This window comes from Pseudorca crassidens, chromosome 18 (assembly GCF_039906515.1).
Source record: "Pseudorca crassidens isolate mPseCra1 chromosome 18, mPseCra1.hap1, whole genome shotgun sequence".
In the NCBI taxonomy this organism is placed as follows: domain Eukaryota; kingdom Metazoa; phylum Chordata; class Mammalia; order Artiodactyla; family Delphinidae; genus Pseudorca; species Pseudorca crassidens.
Genome location: NC_090313.1, coordinates 74768503 through 74782539, shown reverse-complemented (window position 1 = coordinate 74782539; position 14037 = coordinate 74768503). Strand labels below are relative to the sequence as shown.

The window sequence follows — 14037 nt, the reverse complement described above, 5'->3', positions numbered from 1 at the left end:
TAAAAAGCATGGTCTATGGAACTCCAGTCCCTCAGGCTGCTCCCAAACTTAACTACTAATAGCCTGTTGTTGACTGGGAAGCCCTATCCAATAACATAAACAGTCGATTAACATATTTTCTATGTTATATGTATTATATACTGTAGTCTTACAATAAAGTAAGCTAGAGAAAAAGCTATTAAAAAATCATAAGGAAGAGAAAATACATTTTCAGTTCTGTACTGTATTGATTGATGTAAGTTTACATTGTATGCTTACAAGGTGAACCACTTTCTGTCTGTACCTACATCACTGTTGCCTTATACGATACAAAGTGTCATATGTTTTACTAACACTAGGCATCAAAAATGAAAAGATAATGTGAAAAAGAAATTCATATTTATTTACAGGTGTCCTGCACCGATAATGAAGAAGCAGCAGTATGATTGCTTTATGGTAGCTTAGTGTAAGTGACATGGTTGCTTCACAGTAGCCTGGCCTATACGCTAATAAATGAATCATTATAAAATTTTCATAGTCATATTCATTATACAGTATTGGAAGTGTTACACTTAAAGAAAAACACTTAACCTGTGATGATAGGTTATGTCACCTGTAATAGTTTCTCCAGTTCAGAGAGAGAGAGGCATACTGTACGGTAATGTAATTCTTTGAAAGCAAAGTTATAAAACAGTAAGAAAACTAACACATTAATTTTATATTAAATATCACTCACCTTATGCCTATGTAAGGATAGAGTGGTATCCACATTTACATATATTTTATGCATTCATGACGTACGATTTCTTCATTTTTTTTGATATTTATAGGCTACGAGGTCCATCTTTGAGTTTTTCAAATTGTCACAAATCTCCAAAAATTTTTCCAATATATTTATTGAGAAAAAGTCTGTGTATAATTGGACCCATGCAGTTCAAACCTGTGTTGTTCAAGGATGAACTGTACTTACCAGGAAATAGCATCTAAAACATTGTCCATCACTTTGTTGGTATATGATGGGTTGTCTTAGTAGTTACAATGATTCTGTATTATTCCACCATAAAATCGACAGAAAGCTTGTCTGTATCCCTCGGCTCTGTCCCATTGCTCCCACCGTAGAATTGGCTTACTGAATTATGAGTTAATATGAGACTGCTGGTCTGTTTCTTAAGATGTGTTATGAGAAACAGTCCTGAGAAACTTGTCTCTGTTTAGCATATGAAGATTCACAGGAGAAATTGCAGTGGTTTATATTCTCCTGTCTTCTTGCAAAGTTAAAGAAAAAAACTTGATGAGAAAAGTAGAAATGCAAGTGTGCTTTGTTTCTTCATGTTGTGCTTGGTGGCTCTCAGGTAACTAATATAAAATAAATAGCTATCTCTGTGGGAAAAAAAATTTCAACTTGAGCATTGTTTAACAAGTTTCTAGAGTTGAGACAGTTTTATTTGGTTCTGCCTTTTCTTATGAACAGGTAAATAGAAACAAGTGTGACAGAGATTTGAGACTTTAAAACTTATTTGGGAACAGAGAAACTACATCAATGTTTTGTGCTTTTAAATAATTTAAATACTTGAATTTTCCTTCTCTTTCAGTTCCTGGAATAGATGGAGGTGCTTTAACTGATACCAGCCTCACAGATTCATATTTCAGCACCAGCTTTATTGGAGTTAATGGATTTGGAAGCCCTGTAGAAACAAAGTATCCCTTGATGCAGGTATTGTTGGTATGAATTTATATGGCACTAAACACTGAAGTTTATTCCGGGGATGGAGACATCTGGAGTTTTCATTTGTTTTCACTTTTGTTGAGTGGGAGGTGGGATTTTAGGAGGTGATGAGGTAGGTGGGATATAGGTGAGCCGTCTCTTGTAGGTTTGGAGTCAGGGTGAGCTTTCAAGGGTGGAGTTGGAGAATGTAGAGGACGGATAGAAAGAGACTGGTTTCACTCCTCTGTGTGTTTTGTTGAGTGTGGAATGAGAGCCTTTGAGGATCGTGAGACCATAGAGGCTGTGGAGTGTGTTAAGAAAGCGCGGGGACGTATTTAGAGAACAGAGAAGAACCTAATTTTATAGAATCTGTGAGGTGTATGAAGGATAATATGCGTTGGGAGAGAATACTAGAGAGTGTTTATTGACTTACAGTCATTCACATCCTCTTGGATGGATACTGGAGTTTATATTTTATGGATAAGGAAACAGTAGTTATGTGTCTTGCTCAGGCTAAAAAGTTATGGAAGTGCAATTCAAAATAGTTCTGTGACTTTGGTTTTAAATACCTGGCTATTGAGTAAACTTTTCATTTGATGTGTTATAGAGAGTATTTCGAAGTTTCTGCATAGATGATTGTAATCCAAGCAGCAGCATTTATAGGAGGATTAGAGTGTCACTGATGTGAACGATGGATTGGAGGGGAAGACGCAAAGAGGGTCAGTCTTAACTTAATCGGTTGAATATTCTTAATTCTGTATTCCTCAAAGATATTATGTATATATATTTTATGTTTCAGAGAATGACTAATAGTAGCAGCTCCCCAAGCCTTCTAAATGACAGTGCCAAGCCATATGCAGGCCATGGTAAGACTTGGTCCCTTTTTCTCTTACAGATATATGTATTTCTGACTCTAGAAACAATATGTCCATTGTAGAAATTTTGAAAATTACAGATAGATGTAAGGAAGAATATGATCTGTTATCTTCACACTCAGAGATAACTAGTATTAAGGTTTGGATATATGTATATACATACATATACACATAATACATAACACTTTATATACATAATAATACCTGAGATTGCATTAAATATACTTTTAAATTATAACATGAGTGTTTCTAGGTCATTATAAATTGAATCCTTTGTTTATTTTCATAATTTACTTACTTTTGTTTTTTTAAAGTCCAGTATTGGACTTATGTGTATGAATCTGTTCATATTTTGAGTTATTTCTTTTGGAAACATTCTTAGACATGGAATTACTGTTTCAAAGATTATGGACATTTTTAAGCCTTTTGATACAGAATTTCCTTTTCATATCCTAATTTAAAAATAAATGTTTCTTTTGTATCTTTCTGCATCCTATTTTTAAAAATAAATGTTCAAGAATGGTTTTTTTAAAAATATGTAACAATATTAATATTCTATATCGGTAAAATATAAACAGTTATTTATAACGATGAGAATAAGAATTTGCATGTTGATTATTTCTGAGATAGACATTTTATGTGTGTGTATCGAATCTCTCTCATTACTTAGAAATTTCTTCTTTTGCTGTAGGAAAATATAGCGACATTTTAATATTGAATAAAATTATTAGAAACTAATGTGTAGCATTATAATATTTTTGGCATTCCCATAGAGTTTATATGCTGACTTTTAAATGCTATCAAAGGTAGCGTAAAGGATGAATAATACCTATTTTTAGTCTTGAATGTATAAATTACATAAAAATCTTGTATCTTATTATTTTATTAACTTCTTTCTCTTTGCATTATTAGTTATATTAAATTAATGTTAATTCTAATGAAGGACTAGACTGTGAAAATCCATACAGAAGAAACCAGAGAAATTAAGCAGCAATTTATATGTACTGCATTATGAAGAGATTTAAGGTTCCTTTAAATGACAACATTTACTCTATTTTCTTTAGGATTTTACAGATAATTTAATGAGAAACATAGAATTAACTAAAGCTCAGAAATGAAGACAAAAATATTTCAATGTATACCATGTATTCCTTTTCAGAAACTCTTCTGATTTGTTAAGTGAGAAACAATTTAGAGATGTACTTTTGTTTGTAACTTCTGGCCGCAGAGTAATAGAGCTTTGAACCTATAAAATCTTTGGATTTCATGTTTGTGTTTTGAAACATTTAATATTTTCATCTTTAAGAACTTAATTTACCTTATCTTTTTAGTAAGAATATCAAGTATGTGGTGATAAACTTAAAAATATGGAATATTCTGTAGGGTAGATGGTTTTAAGGTCTTGCCTAAGTGTTAACATCCAAGTCCTATCGCTCAGAGTATGTTTGACTACTCTCCCTGCCACCCCTACTCCTTTTTTATTTTTCTTATGGTTTGGTCTCAAGAACACAAACTACAGGAAGACTTCCTTCATAAACACATTCCTAATAACATGGTTAAGATCACCTTTTTTTTCTATTTTATTTTTCTTTTGGTTCTCAGCAAATAGATGCATTCTAATTTGTATAGCTTCTGAATAGATATGTACTGACTATTGGCTGAATGAAGTAGTCTCCAGTTTGTGTTTCATTCAATTACAAAATATTTGAACACCCACTGTGTGAGGCACTGAGTTTATTGTTGTGGTATATGATTTTTTTTTTACTACTTTATAAGCATTCAAGTTAAACATTTATTAGATTTATAGGTTTCCTGAGTTGTCTGTGTGGAAACTTATATAACTTACCTTCCAGATCCTCTAACTTCACCTGCTTCATCCTTGTTTAATGACTTTGGTGCCCTCAACATCTCTCAGAGAAGAAAGGTAGGTGAGATGGAAACTTACGTGAAACTAAATGGAACATAGGGGTGATACTGGGATGTTACCTACATAATGGTCAGTGTTCTCTTAAGTGGGGGAGGACTGTAATGTTTTTCTTGCTTTTTGTTAACCATTTTCCTTGGTGTATATCTCTTATATGCAGAATTTTATTTGATCTCTGTGCATGAAATAGAGACATTTTATGTGAAGGGATGAAATCCTTCTTACTTTTGCTCATTTTCTTTATCTTAATGCATTCTTTTTAAGATAACAGCAAGTACAACATTAAATTAGATGTTAGGTGACCCATTGTAGGTATATTAATCATCTTTTAACTTTATTTTCTGACTGCTTTGTCTAAATACCAAAGATTTCTCCCCTAATTTAAACTCCTCATTACAAGGCAAACTTAAAATCTTCAGCTTTTCATAATTGGCCCAACTGTTTAAAATCTCTTTATATTAGAAATTTAATTTAGTTTTATTTGGAATTGAGGTTGATAGACCGTGAATCGATTTTGAAGTACCTTGCAGTAGTTTATTATAGTTTGATGCCTTTGAGTCTTACTGAGAATCATTATGTTAATAGTAATAGTAATCTAGAGACAGTGCTAATTTTGGTTAGGATCAGTAGCGGCTGAAGATGTTTAGGAGGTTGTAAGTCTTGGCGGAAATTACTATAAAGTTATAACTAATTCAGTTTCCTAAGTAATAGGAGAAAGATCAAAAAGAAAATATTAATTTTAGAAAACTGATGTAAGCTTAAGGTGCTTTAAGGAAGTCTGATCAGAAGGTAGTATAGAATGAATTTCAAGAATACTAGGTAGATGTTCTCTAGACAAGAAAATAAAACTGTGGGGTCAGGTATGAATTATATCAATACCTCATGTACCTAGTATTATCTCCTTTTAGAAAATAGATGAGAACAAGGAGGTAATTAATTACAAAATGCTTTTAAGCAGCTAAGATTGGTAGACTAAAAGGTATGGGTTTGGTTTTATAGACTTCCTTACAGGCTCTCACGAAGAACACATTTACTTTTGCTTTACGTACTAGTCTCAGAAATGGGAATATGTATTTTCTAAATCTCTGTGGTAGAAGTGGAATAGAGTTGGACACAAGCAGTGAGAAGTGAGTGAGAAGTGACAGTAGACAAAACCTTCAATATGGAAGGAAGCAGTGAAGTGCTGGAAAGCAGGTACAACCTAGAAGTCAGGTTATTTGGAGCTGTTTAGTGTAGGGGAAAACAAAAAGCCCTTAAGTAGTCTTAAGGGTCCCGCAGTAGCTTTTTCACATTTTTTAAAATAATAATCTGTTAACTGTGATAAGTAGCATTTCTGATGTATGAGTAGAAAGTAAGACTAGAATGGCAAATAAATACTTATGAGGGTTTGGTGGATTGCATCTTAAAGTTGAAATATGTGATTTAGAGCTGTTGACATTAATTTTGTTGTTGTTGTTGACATTAATTTTTGACAAAATAGTAAAGAGCCCTGGAGATTTGAAAAAGGAGATTATAATACCCATCCTTCTAAAATTTATTTTAGTGAAGGAAAATAATAGAAGGAAATATTACTATAAATGTGACATCTGTATTTGGAGAGAGATTAGAATGTATCCCAGTGGAAGCAGATTAGTGAAGTGAGCACTATGCTGCAGTTTTTGAGGTCCTGGATCTCTAGCTTTGTGACCTTGGGACCACCTTCTAGGCTGTAATCTTCACATCTGTGAAATGCTGAGCATGGCCTGGATAATTGCTGTGGCGACTTTCCTCTCTAAAACTCAATGTTTGGCTAAACTGAAAGGACCTACGTGTCAGCCTCTACTTAGAAACTCAGTATTCATATAGTATATCTTTGAAGGACCATATTTTCTTGCCATTTATATTTAAAATAATATGTAGGGACATAGAGACTTTTTTCCAGTAGTGGGCTACATGATTAGGAATCTTTGTGGGTACAGGTTGCATATATTTTTAAATTGTTTGTTAATGGTTGAGTTGAGAAGGTTTAAAATTCCTTTGTATTAGAAATACTCTTGGTAAAACAAAAACTCTTGGTATGAGAGTATTGCATGCTGTGAATTAAAGGCATATGGAGACTTTGTCTATTCTTTTTTTAAAATTTAATTTAATTTTTTTATACAGCAGGTCCTTATTAGTCATCAGTTTTATACACATCAGTGTATACATGTCAATCCCAATCTCCCAGTTCATCCCCCCCCCACCCTCCGTCTATTATTCTTTTGTTCTAGTAATTTATAACGTCTGTTTAATGATGTAATTTTAGTGGAAGTACCTCAAATTTATGTAAATATTCAATCATAATTCCAGGTGATCTAAGCAGGCTATCATGATAACTCAGTGACATTTTATTTCAGAATGAGATTGGAAAACAGGCAGTTAGGCCATACTTACTACTATTTCATGGCTAGTTAGATAAATTATTTTCTGAAAATCTCAGTTGGGCCAACCCCTGAGCTGCAAATGCTGCTTTTTGCCTGTGGGGTATGTGAATTATTTGGATCTGATGAGTCAGATATTTTAACTGTGGGCAGTCTTACTCTGGGCTGTGTGAAAAACTTAAAAAGAATGGGCTGATGTTTTTCTTGCTTTCCTCAAATCTAATTCAGGAGACAGTGCATGACTCTACTAGAGAACGTTTACACAGCGGTGTATTAATCAGCGTGAATTTAAATGTGTGATGATTGCCTAGTAGCAGAGAATTCTCTAGATCCAGAAGAGTTTATGGAGAAGTTTTGAGTTGTGGTTTTTGAAGGTGAGGAATATGGGGAAGCAGACATATTAAGCAGAAGGAATTGTTTGATTACAAGTAGAGAGTTAGGATCTTCAGTAAATTTAAAAATTCTCTTCTATCACAGATAAGCTAAGAAACTATGGCAGAGGGCCTTGTGTCTATAAGGACTTGTTGAAGTAAAATGTGTGATGTGAAAAACAGTATAGAAAAAGGTTCCTAGCCATTTGTCTGGGTTGGTTTATTGTTGTCAAACATGTGGAAAATTTCCTGAAGAGCTGTATGCTGAGAATATATATGCCTTAGGGCACTGATGCTCATAGTGTGGCGAGTGACTGGAGCTAGACGGTGAGTTGTTTCCTGTCTGTAGGGAGATAAGTTAAAACGTTAAAAGTAAATGTTTAGAAACTTCTATAACAATCTGATAATACCACAACATCCAAATGTGTCATCATTTTTCTAGTAATTCATTTTTGTTTTATGAACATATAGGACTATGATGCATAGGAAATTTTTAAAAAATGTGATCTTTCACAGTTGATATTTGAGAAGCACTGATTTTTAAAATTTTCTACATTAGAAATACATAAATATAGATAGGAAAAGTAACCTTTTATTTGTTACTTTTATTTATAAAAGTAACATTTATTTGAAAATGTGTACAATTATTGTTGGCCAAGGGTGGTGGTGGAAGGAATTGAATTATGGCTGTAAACTCAGTGGGAGAGGTAAGCCCCCCAAAACACTGGAGATGGAGTTCTGTTGAAAATGGGAGTGAATATATTAGACATTAATGCATAAGGAAACCTTAACAACAGGGTAGATAAAGCCGAGAACTGGTATGACAGAAAAAGACCTGAGAGTCACTGGGAATCACAAATGTGGTCTGGACAGCAGTAAAATTTTCGGTCAGAACTCCTGTGGGAACAAAGTACCTTTATAACAAAGTTAGATGTAGAGATACAGATATTCATAAATAACATGATGATATCTTGCTAACTGTTCTTGCTAAGCTGTGCAGCCACAGATGATGGAGACAAATGTTCCTTCAAAATTTGTGTCTGGCAATCTTGGCTTTTTCCCTTTTTATATATTTCTTGGTCCTTCTTTGCCCTCTTTTTTAGTTGTCTAGTCATTTTCCTATTTAGCTTTCTCCCCTCCCCACATTAAGGCAAAACCACTCTGGTGCTCATCATTTACATTTCTTACTTTAATTGTACTTTAGTATGACGTTTCAGTCAATATGCAGCTTTACCTGGGCATTTGCATTTTATTTCTGATAATGGGATGACAGATTTTCACTTCTGTAAATCTTTTAGGTTTTAATAACAAGTTAAATTCTTTGGGTTTAGAGGACAAAAGACTTGTGAAGTATCATGTTTATTTCTTCTGTTCTTGATTTTAAAGCTCTTTGTCAGGATGAGGGAAGTGGGATCAAAAGAGGCTGGCTTATCTCCTGATGGCTTATTTGTGAGGAAGTGTAGCTGGTGGAGGCCTAGTTTGGGATGATTCTGCTTGATCTCAGTTTGGAACCTCCTCCCCACTGTTCTCAAATCTTAAGAGCATCCTTTCCTTTTTGTATCATCTGTGTTACAAAACTTACTGATCTATATATATAGTATGATTTCTGATTAATTTGACATGTAAGAATTTTTGTGTACATTTCTGTTCTAATGTCTTCAAAAGATGACTTTTACACTATTTACTTTTACATAGGGAACCAAATAGGAATAACAAACTGGTGAGTGTTATGGTAGAGTTCTTTTATGGAGAAAGCTAAAGTAAATTTGGAGAAATTAATAGGATTATGGCCTAGATAATCTGGGATGTAAATCTTTCCGCAGTCCTTCTGATGGTTAGGCTCATTTTAAAACAGGGAACTAAATATTGATTGAACGTGGAACCAAATATTGATCTCGGGGAAAAAATAAAAGGTGAAGAGAAAAGGGGGAAGATATTGAAAAATAAATCGTAATGGGAATCACAACCTAAAACTTCACCTATAAAACCATTTTTAAGCATTTTATATATGTTCTCAAATACTGTTTTACTTAGTATTTAGATTTCCAAGTCAGCCACATCCATATCTTTTCCCCATGAGTATGTGCAGGAATGTTTTTATGGAAAATTGTATTTAGAATTCCAAATTAATACACTCAGAGCTATTCTTCTTTTACTGGAGTTGACTGAACCTCCGTTCACCTCTGCTTGCCATGCTGTGGGAACGTGCACAGGCTTTGGATTTAGAGATATGTATGGTAGAATTGTTGGAGTCCAAGTTCCTGTAGGCAGGGGAGCATCATGGTTCCTGTTTATAGCTTGCTTAGAGCTCATGGTGAGTTTTTATCTCTCTCCAAGAGCAAAGAGTTGGGAATAGTAATAACCCAGTAGCACTAAATAATGGTCAAGGTTTTAGGGTTTGGAGTTGGGTGCCAGGCAGTCTGAATTGAATCCCTGTTTCTTCACTGATTGTCTTTGTGTCTTTAAGCTTAGTTAAACCTTTCTGTTTCTTCATTTGCAAAATGAGAATAATAATACCTTAGTACCTGGCATGTAGAGGTGTTATGAGGACTAAATGAGAAATGCCCAATAAACGGAAGCTATTATTGGTAATACATGGTGCTAGCCAAACCTTTCTAGTCTTGTTTGGGAACTGTTAACTATTATTAAATAAATAAATGTCTGTTGCTACTCACTCTGGATCAGGCTGTATTAGAGTTGTCCATTGGAAAAGCCGTTCTCCTGTAGTTGCTTTGAGAATGTCCATCTTTTCTTTGAGGTGTTCAGGCCCCTCCTCCCCACATAGCTGTTAGCTTCTCAAACATATCCTTCAAATTTGGTGAAAATACATCTGGGATTTTCTCACTATGCAGTGGCAGACTTGATTTTATTTATGTTGACAATGATCTTCTGTATCCGTTTCAGGTAATATGGTAATACTTTTATAAAATTAAATGTTGTATAATTTCATTTTATCATTTAGTCACCCCAACAATTCTTTGAGAGAGATCATTTTTTTCCATTATACAGATTGGGAAATGGAAGTTAGATCAAGTAATTTACTTGGAATAAGATAGATAATATTTAGTTATGTTTCAGAGAAAAAAATTTTTCTAGGACAGTATAGAAGGGTAAGATCTTCTATAAGGTAAAAAATGAAGAGGTAGCGGAGAGACATGGTAACATGCAGAGGAGGAGATAAAACATTGACCTTATGCCTGCCTTTTTTCCCATTTATATGATTATCTCAGTGTAAGTTTTTGTAAACAGTATAAATTTCTAGGGCAAGAATATACAATTAAGCTTTTGATAATTGATAGCTAACTTTTCAGAAATGTTGCACAAATTTATATTTCTACTCATGGGTGCTGGTTTTTCTGCAGCCTTGAAAACACTGAGATGTAAAAATCTTTCATATCTTTGTCATTTTATAGTCAAAACCCCTCATTGTTAAAACTTGATTACTGCTGCTATTGAGCTTCTCTTATGTTTATTGACCTTTGGTGTTTCTTTGGTGTCCTATGCTTTTATTTTACTGTTGGGATATCCTTTTTAAATTTGTTGTAAACTCTTTCTTTATTAGACATTTAAGCTGCTTCTTTGTTTTTCGGTCTTGAATTTCACAAGTAATTTATGCTGTCAACTTTGAAATGTCATACTTATTACTCTGATTATCTTTTATTAAGTACATTAAAAAAGAATAGAATATTAAGCTCATTTTGTTAAAATAACATGGTAATTCCCTGTCTGATGAGTTGGTGATTTTATATTGAAAGGACTGTCATTATTTTTATGTAATTTGAATCCACTATCATTTTTATTGCTAATGATCTATAGTAATCAACTTCCCTTTAGCAAACAGTTACATTCTCTCTCTTCTCTGTTTTGTCAGACTTAAATGTGACGTTCTTCTTACTGTTTAACCCGTCAGTCTATTCTTTTCCTAAAGCGATGGATTAGATTAGATTGAAACTTGTTTAACAATATGATAGTTCCTATAGAAAAGGGCTCAACTTTGAAAAAGTTAATTTTATTTTCCTCCTAAATGAAGAGTCCTCCAGGGTGAACTTCCAGAATTGTGTTGAGATAAAGGTGTGCTTTGGAAAGAACAGATTAAGTTTTGTTGTAACAAATTAGGAGTTCAGCCACGTATTTTCTCTACTTTATTTTAATTCGTACTTTGTGTGCAGTGACAACTTGCTCTTGTTGAGTCAAGAGTCTTCAAAATTTATGATTACAAGGGAATTTTGTCCTGTTGATTGATTTAAAAAGATCTCACGAGAGTTTTTTGTTTTGGAGGCTTTTTTTTTTTTTTTTTTTAATGCGGTACGCGGGCCTCTCACTGTTGTGGCCTCTCCCGTTGCGGAGCACAGGCTCCGGACATGCAGGCTCAGCGGCCATGGCTCACGGGCCTAGCTGCTCCGTGGCACGTGGGATCCTCCCCGACCAGGGCATGAACCCGCATCCCCTGCATCGGCAGGCGGACTCCCAACCACTGTGCCACCAGGGAAGCCCTGGAGGCTTTTTTTTAGGTGTGTATGGTTGTTTTGTGTTTGACACGCTACCGTATTTAAACACGTGAACTGAAACAGCATGGCTTTTGTATACAGTATGTAATACTGTTGACTATAGTCATTATTTAGCTTTAGCTTTGGGGATTTTGAGTTGGTTCTTACCTAATAATGGTAGTTTAGTGAAACCATGCTGCATCTGCCACTTGGACCTGGGAACTAGTAGATCATTCTGAGATATTCTGGTTGGCTTCTTTACACTCTACTCTGGGCACTGTATTTACAAAGTGTAGTAGCTGATATTAAGAGTTTGGTATTACTGGTGGTTCATCCCTGTTTTCCTAGGAAGTAGGGGTCAGGAATAAATTAGTAAAGATCAATTTAGAATTCTCATCCACAAACATGGTAGCCTAAGTTTTAAGCTAAATTTAACCAAAACTATATAATTTTTCCTAACTCTGTTTAATTCCCAAGATTTGTTCTTGCATTTTGAAAGTGGGGAGGAGGGAGTGGCTTAATGAAGTCTCTGTAGCTACTGTTTCTCATTGATCCCATCCATGCCAATTAGAGTCAAAGAGAGAGTGATTAATGTAGGAATTTGTATTTGGTCATTTTAGAATTAGCTAGAATAATGTTAAGATTGTAACATGTTAAGGAATACTATAGAATGTGGAATAAATTTAGTTAAGAGTACAAGCTCTGGAGCCTGACCTTATGTTAGTTTTGAGATTATAGGCAAGTTATTTTAACCTCATCTAAGCCCACCCTTCTCATCTGTAAAGTTGGTTTATAATGGTGCCTATCTCACAGAATTTTGAGTATTAAATATATTAATGGCTATTAAGTACCTGGCATAGTGCATTGTGCTTGTCAAATGGTAGTTGTTGTTGCAGTCTTCTGCTGCTTATAATCCTGCAATTTAAAAACATACGTTTATCTGTTTCTGAATGTGTGTAAGATTATTTATCTTTGATTAACCACTACCTACTTTAAGTTCAATCATAGTAAAGAGCATTGCTGAAGATATTCTGCTTCATTTCAAGATTCAGTTTAAGCAAGTGTACACATATAAATAAATCAAAAGGGAACCTTTTGCTAATAAGCAAATAGGCATTTTAGCATGATGGTTGCTTTTGATAAGGGACTAAAATTCATATAAAATTTTTATGGTCATTACAGGTGATAGTTTATTGTAGAAATAACTTTCATGACTTAAAACAACATTACTCACTTGCACTTAAAAGATTTTAATAACTTTGACATGGTATTTTGTTTTTCTACATCTTGTGTTCTGGTTCTATTCTAAAGCAAAAGACTAAAAGAAGTCGTAGTTTGGTGTTCCAAGTCTTTAGAAATTGAATGTGACCTTGCTTAACAGCTGTTCTCATTTTTGGTGGCATAAAACTCCACTGTAACGTTGAGGTTTTGAGAACAGAAGTAATGACTACTTTGTAGGCTTTCTTAAATTTATGTAGATAATATAGTGGGCCTCTTCTCCCAGGATCAGACTCAGTAGAGCTTAAAAAACATTTCTGTGTGTGTAAATCCTGTTCTGCTCTATTTGACATAATTTAGATTACTTTTTACCTAGCAGCGTCCTCTGTTTTCATCCTCTTAACATATATGTGATTTCTGTATTGACTCCACAGATTAAAAGATCTTTTTCATTTATAGATGTTTACCTGCCCATGAGTCTTTAACAATGACAGTCTGTTTTTCTGTAGACCCACTTTCTGTAGACCTGCTCACCATCCCATCCTATAATTGGCTTTATTTAAACAGTGAAAACCTAAGGGACCTAATATATTTCCATGAAAACCTACAATTACTGATAATGAATGGCAGGACAAAATACAACATAATCTTTGAGGCTGGCTTGTTTTTGTTTTTGATTTTTGAATCTTTTACTCGAGAAAATTAATTGGAGCCCAATATACAATCACTTATAGGTTTAGATTTACTATTCTAAATTGATTAGGTGTGAGAGCCTTTAAAATCCAGGTGTATTAACACACCTAATTAACTAATAAATTAAGTAGAGGTAGTTCCCTGTGTCTGTATGGAAATTAGCTAATTTATTTGATTTAAAATATTCAAATGGTTTTAATCACTTTGGAGTCTATTTTTTCCGAGTGAGTTTTACATTAACCACTGACGGTTAATGGAAATGTAATCTTGTATTTAGTTCTCATAATAACAAATACGCTAAACAGTTAGGGCGTTTAATTAATTGAGGGAAAACCAGTGTACGTCAGAAGAGGTCATAAAAGAGAAATGAAAGTTGATTTTCAAAT

The 14037-nt window shown here is 34.0% G+C and overlaps 1 protein-coding gene across 12 annotated transcripts in view; it reads left to right on the top strand.

Annotated features, from left to right (window-relative positions):
* The window catches only part of PAN3 (poly(A) specific ribonuclease subunit PAN3), a 116150-nt gene that overhangs the window by 10185 nt on the left and 91928 nt on the right, over positions 1-14037 (top strand). For all 12 annotated transcript variants that reach the window (XR_010937010.1, XR_010937009.1, XM_067713599.1 and 9 more), the window contains exons 2-4: positions 1572-1693; positions 2484-2550; positions 4413-4483. Coding sequence is in view for 10 of the 12 variants with exons in the window: in XM_067713595.1 (XP_067569696.1) it covers positions 1572-1693; positions 2484-2550; positions 4413-4483 (260 nt within the window). In the remaining 2 variants the exon portion in view is untranslated. The remainder of the gene's footprint in view (positions 1-1571; positions 1694-2483; positions 2551-4412; positions 4484-14037) is intronic.